This window comes from Sinocyclocheilus anshuiensis, unplaced genomic scaffold (assembly GCF_001515605.1).
Source record: "Sinocyclocheilus anshuiensis isolate Anshui unplaced genomic scaffold, SAMN03320099.WGS_v1.1 scaffold164, whole genome shotgun sequence".
Classification (NCBI taxonomy): Eukaryota; Metazoa; Chordata; class Actinopteri; order Cypriniformes; family Cyprinidae; genus Sinocyclocheilus; species Sinocyclocheilus anshuiensis.
In genome coordinates this window covers 285,600-293,566 of record NW_015557128.1, presented here as the reverse complement: position 1 = coordinate 293,566, position 7,967 = coordinate 285,600, and the positions used below count along the sequence as shown (strand labels likewise).

General features: G+C 34.6%; 1 protein-coding gene across 1 annotated transcript in view; it reads left to right on the top strand.

The window, feature by feature from the left end:
• Nucleotides 1-7,967, top strand: part of LOC107677898 (ceramide synthase 6-like) — a 51,662-nt gene that overhangs the window by 16,575 nt on the left and 27,120 nt on the right. The window contains exon 5 of the mRNA XM_016472966.1: nt 6,972-7,029. Within this exon, the coding sequence (XP_016328452.1) occupies nt 6,972-7,029 (58 nt within the window). The remainder of the gene's footprint in view (nt 1-6,971; nt 7,030-7,967) is intronic.

Sequence of the window (7,967 nt, the reverse complement as noted above, 5' to 3'; positions counted from 1 at the left end):
CGCAATTCTGACTTTATAGCTCGCAATTGTGAGTTTATATCACGCAATTCTGACTTTATAGCTCGCAATTGTGAGTTTATATCACGCAATTCTGACTTTATAGCTCGCAATTGTGAGTTTATATCACGCAATTCTGACTTTATAGCTCGCAATTGTGAGTTTATATCACGCAATTCTGACTTTATAGCTCGCAATTGTGAGTTTATATCACGCAATTCTGACTTTATAGCTCGCAATTGTGAGTTTATATCACGCAATTCTGACTTTATAGCTCGCAATTGCGAGTTTATATCTCACAATTCTGTGAAAAAAAGTCAGAATTGTGAGATAAAAAGTCGCAATTACTTTTTCTTTTTTTTTTATTCAGTGGCGGAAACGGGCTTCCATAGTACTTAAATAACAACCGATGTACTAAAATAAAAAACTATGCATTACTACACAATTACTAACATTTTTAACTAAAATAAAATGAAAACAGAAAGTAAAAAAAAATATATATATAGTTCAAAATATTAATAAAACCTATAATAGCTTTGCAATGATACTAAACACTGGAATATAATTTGGTTTTACATTTTATAACATATTTTATATTATTTGTAGTGTGTTTCTTTGTTCTCCTTTATTTTCTTGTATGTTTTAAATGGGTGTAGAAACAATTTTCACTCAGAAATTGCTGGTAAATTTCACAAATAATTACAAAGAATCAGTAAGTAACACACTGAATTAAACATGACATTTTGGAGGTTTTTTTTACATAATTTTTTTAGAGAGTATATTTAGTTTTAAATTCTTAACATAAGAAAAATATATTATTACATTTGTAATTATAAAAAAAAATTCACAAATCAATTAGATATTCAAATTCATCAAACTCATTAATTCATTACTACTAAAAAACAAAACAAATGGATTGTGATTCCCATAACTGGAGTCGGATCAGGATCGTGAGGTGCCTCAAGATTCCCAATTAAAGATGGCCTGAAAATTCATGGAAGTGCAATCTGATGGCATCTTGCAATTTTTCACTGGCACTTTGCAGTTTTGTTTGCACTGTGCGTCAGACAGTCAGTGAATGTTACTGTGAGTGTCCGTCAGTGAAGCTCAGCCTTAAAGGAAGGAACCGCAATTGATGTTGTTTTAATTTCTCATGCAGAGCGACAGGGAGTTCTGTCTGTGTGAATATCAAAGCAGTAATTAATGGCGTATTTCACATGGTAAACCCCAGAGGGCTGGATGACCGCAGTCAGTCGGCCTCAGGGTGTCTGTGGTAGGTGTTTGTTTGGCTGCGAGACTCTATTCCTCTATTTGTCCGCTTTGATCTCAGAGGTATCGGCTGGCACAGGCGTCTGCGCCTGGAAACTGACCACAGGCAGAGAGATCTATAACCACAGGCGAAAGTTAAAAAGGCCACGCTAGCTTAACCCACCTGCTTTCCCCTGAACACACTGACTCTTCAGTCGTTCCCATTGCTAGACCCTAAATATCACGGTAAAATATTACTGATAAATCCTTGTCTGACAACGGAGATTAGCGTATGCCGATCTGAGAACCATTCTCCCTGATAATATTTCAGCAAGACATTTCTTTAGAGAACTAATGATGCCAGATTCATGAATAAATCACTCTTTTGATCTACTCTGACCAACAGGTTTACAAAAAAGTCTGAATTTGTCCGCAATTGGGTTTGATTAATTTGAACAGTTAAATCTTACACTCCTGCGTGATTTCTTTTCATGCATTTTTGGGTGAAATAGAAACGCAATACGACAGAAAACAAATGATATGATTTTTCCATTGACTTTTGGATTATTGCCGAAAATAAGCTCTGTGGCCAAGAAAAGTTTATGATTCTGGCATGTTTTGTTCATCAAGATAATCTTCACAAATGAACACATGTAGCGTCTGGACCAATCAAACACACAATTTTTCATTTGATTTAACAAATCAGTTATTCATTAGATTAACAAATCGTCACAGTCCCCTCACCCAATAAACTGGATGCCAGGATGTCTGCAACGACACCAGGCCCCCCCTGGTTACCATGGCAACCCTGACACCAGATACATTTACGACCTAATGGAATGTAAGTAGGGAAAATCACTGCCTTTTTCTTAAGGAAGAGACACAATGCACAGTAGAAATGGACTTTTCTACTAATTAATTCATAGGAAAACCTTTCTTTGAATGAACACACATATCCTTCAGGTCATTGTGTATATTATTGCTGTCTTGTATATTATCTGTTGTATTGTAGACTATTTTATGCATGCTTATGATAGAACCACTCATTCATGTAACCTTACATATACCGTGTTTGGTCTCTATTAATTCGTATTCGGATGATCTAATTGAGAGTGTATATTGTATGTTTATACCTATGCAACATATTAGTGTTCTAAGAATCTTTATTAGTTTGTGCATCAACACCCCAAGCGAATTACATTTGCAAATTACCATGCCCTCACACAAAGGGTCGTAAAACCCTCCAGCAATTGCAACCTCCCGCTTGGAATTTCTGCCTTTCTCATTGGACAAGCCCATCTTGAGAGGCGGGGATCTTCTCCGACCTTAAAGGCATCACCCCATGTGACCCTCCCAGAGTCGGTGGTTCGGTTAGATGCTAAGATGAAGATGTGAGCAAACGCTCCAGGATACCCAAGCTTGTGCCAGGCCTTCGGGCCTAGACTTTTCCACTCACCAAGATTCTCTAATGCAAACTGGTTCTCTTTTCATTAGTAAATATCTACAGCGGATCTAAATATTTATAATTAATTATAACTAGTTATGATTAATTAGTCATATTTCCCCATGAGCTGATTCGCTACACACAACTTTTATGGATTTTGAAGCCCAAATTCAATCAGCAGAAGTTCAACGCTAAAGTTAGGCTATAAACGAAATACACCATGGTTTAAAAACATTCCCCTGAAAACTTGAGTTAGAATAGTTTGCAAGAGTGTGATTATTAACACAATGAGTGAGTAGATGAGTTTACCTGTTCAGTGTGATGACGTTTTGATGGTCCTGACAACCTCTGTAGTCTCATTTTAGCCACTTGTTAGCGACCGCCTTCTTCAACCAAGTAGGGTGTCCATATGTCTTCTTTTTGTCCACACATGTCCTGGTCGAGATTTCTAAATAGCCTAAAATGTCCAGGTTTTAGCTTTGTTTTCCTATTGTTTTCATACTCACTAAAGGTAATGACTGGAAAGCAGTTTGACCAATAGCGCGCAGGTATTTAACATAATTGACCAATCACAGCATCCAAGTGGGTGGGATCTGTGCACTCTAAGAAAAAGGTACAAATGCTGTCACTGTGATGGTATCCTTTCAAAAGGTACTAATAAATACCATAATAAATAATGAATAATGAACAATAAATACCATTTAAGTACTAATATGTACACTAAGGTACTAATATGCACCTTTTAGGGTAAATGTATAAGGTGTAGTTTATACAAAAGGTACCACCCCAGTGACAGATTTTGTACCTTTTTTTCTGAGAGTGTAGAGAACAGTCAAAGCAATGCAAAACACAGGCAATTTAGAAATCCCGGCCAGGACACATCTGTGAAAAAGAAGGCGTATGGTCACCTTAAGAAGTAAATAATCACGAGTTTTAATGGCCTTGTCATCTTTCCTAATAGCAGTGGTTCTCAAACAATAGATGTCCATCAGATGTCACGCAGCACAATACTGGAAATTGACAGTATTGACATAAAAATAAACAATTAATTCAAATAATTTTCCCAGTAAGACTCTTTTTTTACCTCAGTAAGACTGATGCATAGACCACATTTTTATATTGTCCGCTCACATCCTGCACTGCCAGTGTTTTACATGTACGTTTATGCATTTGGCAAATACTTTCGTCCATTGACATTCAATGTGACATTGCATTGAGGGTGTGCATTTGATCACTTCATGCATTTCCTGGAAATCTGACTCATGATCTCACCATTGTTAGCATAGTGCTCTAATGTTTGTGCTTCAGTAGTGTTTGCTTTGAGTTGCATAAACCACCATTTCTCATGCAAAAAAGACAACAGGCAAAAACTGAGACAATCAGCCAAACAGTTTAAAGAGCGGGCTGATTTTGACTCAGCACTGAATTCAGCACTCAGTTTTGAGCATCTTTGCTCCAATTTCAAAAATACCTTTATTATGATGTATAAGTGTGTTTAAACTGGATTTTAAAACTTGAAGTGCTATTTTACACTATGGTGGTGGTTGAGGAGAGACCCGTCCACATGATACACAATAAAGCGCTATATAAATGCATCATTCATCATTCATTTTTGTTGTGCATATGTGCTTTAAGGCTCTTCCACAGATCTGCAAAGGCCAGTCGAATTCAACTGAAGGTGGTTCTTGGCCTGAAAAGTTTGAGAAACACTCCTCTAGTGTATTCAGACTTACAGAAGTCGATGGATGGAAAAACCCCAAAAGAATAAGGGAAAAGGTTACATGAATCAGCACTGGAAAGCCTGATGAGAGAAGTGTGTGTGTGTGGTGGAACAACTGGTTTAGGGAGACTCATACAGATGACATGCTGAAAAAATAGGGCGACTGGTGCAGAGTGTTTTAGAGCAGTGCTTCTCAACTGGTGTTGCTTCAAGACCCAGATTTTACTCTCAACATTATGTCAATGTGTACAAAATGTTCTTAAAAACACACATTTAAATTCTGTTTTTTTTTTTTACTAGTTTTAAGACTAATTGGACTGCAAAATTAGCATAGTATTTGTGTTTTTTGATAGTCAGGGCCCGTCAAGGGACAGAAGCATGATTCATCTTAACCACAGGAATATTGAAGTTAATCAAATAATGGCAATAGAGGTATCTGTTTGCTTAATACTGGGTGGTTGGCTGTTCTGAACTGATCATAAGTGATATGTGGCCAGAAAATGTAAGAAACCCTGGTTGTAATTCCAGTTCCAAAGGTACACTACCATTGTTTTTTTTGTTTTTTGAAAAAAGTCCCTTTTGCTTACCATCAAAAACACAGTAATATTGTTAAATAGTATTACGGTTTAAAATAACTGTTTTCTATTAGAATATATTTTGTAAAAATGTAATTTATTCCTGTGATGCAAAGCATCATTACTCCAGTCTTCAGTGTCACATGATCCTTCAGAAATCATTCTCAAGTCAAGTCAAGTCAAGTCTGCTTTATTGTCAATTCTTCCACATGTACAGCACATACACACAGAGAATTGAAATTGCGTTACTCTCAGACCCTTGGTGCATACAGATAACACTAACAGTAGAACATAAATACAGATATACAGATTAAATATAAAATACAACTATACAAATAAGGTAAAATGTAAAAAAAAATTTAAAAAAATAATAAATAAAAAAAAAAAAAATATTCTATGCAGTCACATAAGTTTTGTTGTATCGCCCTCGAGTGTTTCCATGTTTGAGAGGTAACACATCTTATTCTTACCAATAGTAATAAAATAATTTAATATACAATTTAATAATATTGATATTAGGGGTGGAAGGGTTTGCGGAAAAAATCGAACCGTACGGTTCTCCACACACGGTTCTGCACGCGCTAAGACCACGGTTCAACTTAAATCTGACAACAAAACCGTGACTCTAAAACCGTGATACAAACCGAACCGTGAGTAAGTTGAACCGTTCCACCCCTAACTGATATACACTACCAGTCAAAAGTTTTTAACAGTAAGATTTTTAATGTTTTTAAACGAATTCTCTTCTGCTCACCAAGTCTGCATTTATTTGATTTAAAATACAGTAAAAACATTAATATTGTGAAATATTTTTACTATTTAAAATAACTGCTTTCTATTTGAATATATGTGAAAATATAATTTATTCCTGTGATTTCAAAGCTGAATTTTCAGCTTCATTACTTCAGTCTTCAGTGTCACATGATTCTTCAGAAATCATTCTAATATGCTGATTTCCTGCTCAAGAAACATTTATTATTATTATTATTATTATTATGTTGAAAACAGCTGAGTAGAATTTGTTCAGGTTTCTTTGATGAATAGAAAGTTCAGAAGAACAGCATTTATCTGAAATAGAAATCTTTTGTAACATTATACATGTCTTTAGCATAACTTCTGATCAATTTAAAGCATCCTTGCTAAATAAAAGTATTAATTTCTATAATTTATTTTATGAAATTTCTATAATTTATTTTATTTTCTATTCATCAAAGAATCCTGAAAAAAATGTACTTAACAGTTTTAAATATTAGTAATAATAATAATAATAATAATAATGACACCACATTTATTTGCATTTTATTTGCACACAAAAAGTGTTTCCTAACTAGTTTTTGTGACATTTCACATTGACATAGAATTTATGCTTTAAAATTTGATGAACAAATTTTGACATTTTGATTAGCTAAAAAAGGCAAAAAATGAATTTTTTTTTTTTCAGAAGAACAGCATTTATTTGAATATAAATCTTTTGTAACACTATAAATGTCTTTGCTGATACGTTTGATCTTTTTAATGCATCCTTGCAGAATAAAACAATTTCTTTCAAATAAATCTTGCTGACTGCAAATTTGAAAGGTAGTCTATGTTTGTTACTGTATGCATTAAACGCTGCCTGTCATTGCACTCATTTAAGGGGTAATTTTGGAGGAAACAGACAGAATGAGATGTTCTATCAGCCCAGGCCAGCATCCTGTCTTCAGTTTCGCCTTTGTTATGAAGGATGTACTGTGAAATGTTGTCACGGTAACAGCAGGACATAAGAAACAGGACATCTTGCACATTGAATTCTTAATCAATTTTGAAGTACTTGAGCGTGAAGAGTGGGGTTCACCTGATCGCTGTGTTCAACCTCCCCCATCTCTGGATGAAACGAGGCCACAAAGCTTTTCTCGTTGATTCTTCTGCATTAAAGTTACCTTTTGGTGCAGTAATAATGCAAAATGAAATGTTTCTGATTGTCCTGTTCTCTGTGCTTTCTTCACAGGTGGAGGTTCACGTTTTACCTGTACATATTTACTTACGGTGTGCGCTTCCTGAAGAAGGTAAGCGATCTGCTTTGACTGAATAATTGATGGTCATTGTGAAACAGTACATCTTTTATGATTGACAAGTCGATGCATCCATTATTCTGTTTTGCCCTCAGTCGTGGTGTTTCCATAAAACACTGAGTTGTTGACAGGATGTTGTCGAGCAGAGAAGCTTTGTTTTTTCACAGCATTATCAAATAGATGCAGTGTCACTGTTTTTCATTTACTTATTTGGTATCACAAGTACAAAACGCAGTAGCACACTGAGAGTTATTCTACATTTTTCCTTTCATCATCTCTTGGGGTTTTGTGGAGCGAACATGCAGACAAGATGAAGTTAGAGAGATGTCAGCTCTGACTTGATTTTGATTTTATTTGTTGCGTTGTACTGTGCGGCGAGAGACAGCATCCATAAACTCGCATTCTCTCTCTCTCTGCCCTTCCTCTCATAAAGCTATTCATAATTCATCACTCTATCCATAATGCAGATTATTTTCCTCCAAGCAAACATGTTCAGAATAACTGGCTGCATAACTGACTCTTCAATGAAGCAATTAAAGGATAGTTCACACAGAAATAAAGATTCTGTCACTATTTACTCACCCTCATGTTGATCCTAACTAGAACTGCACAATATATCACAAATGGACTTGAATGGAGCTTATCATCATCAATCATTTGCATTTTGATATGATTTTACTGCATCAATCTGTAAAGATTATGTAGATGCAGCAAGCAGACTGATGATAAGATTATATATTATAAATGTATATAATCTATAATTTATATTTAAATATATAAAATATATGTAAAAAATTATTAAAATGTATAAAAATTGAAATATATAAAACATATACAAATAAATATAAAAATATATTAAATAAATAGTTTTAATAATTAATGTATTAAATTACATTAATTATTACATTGTATTAAATTCTACATATTTATGT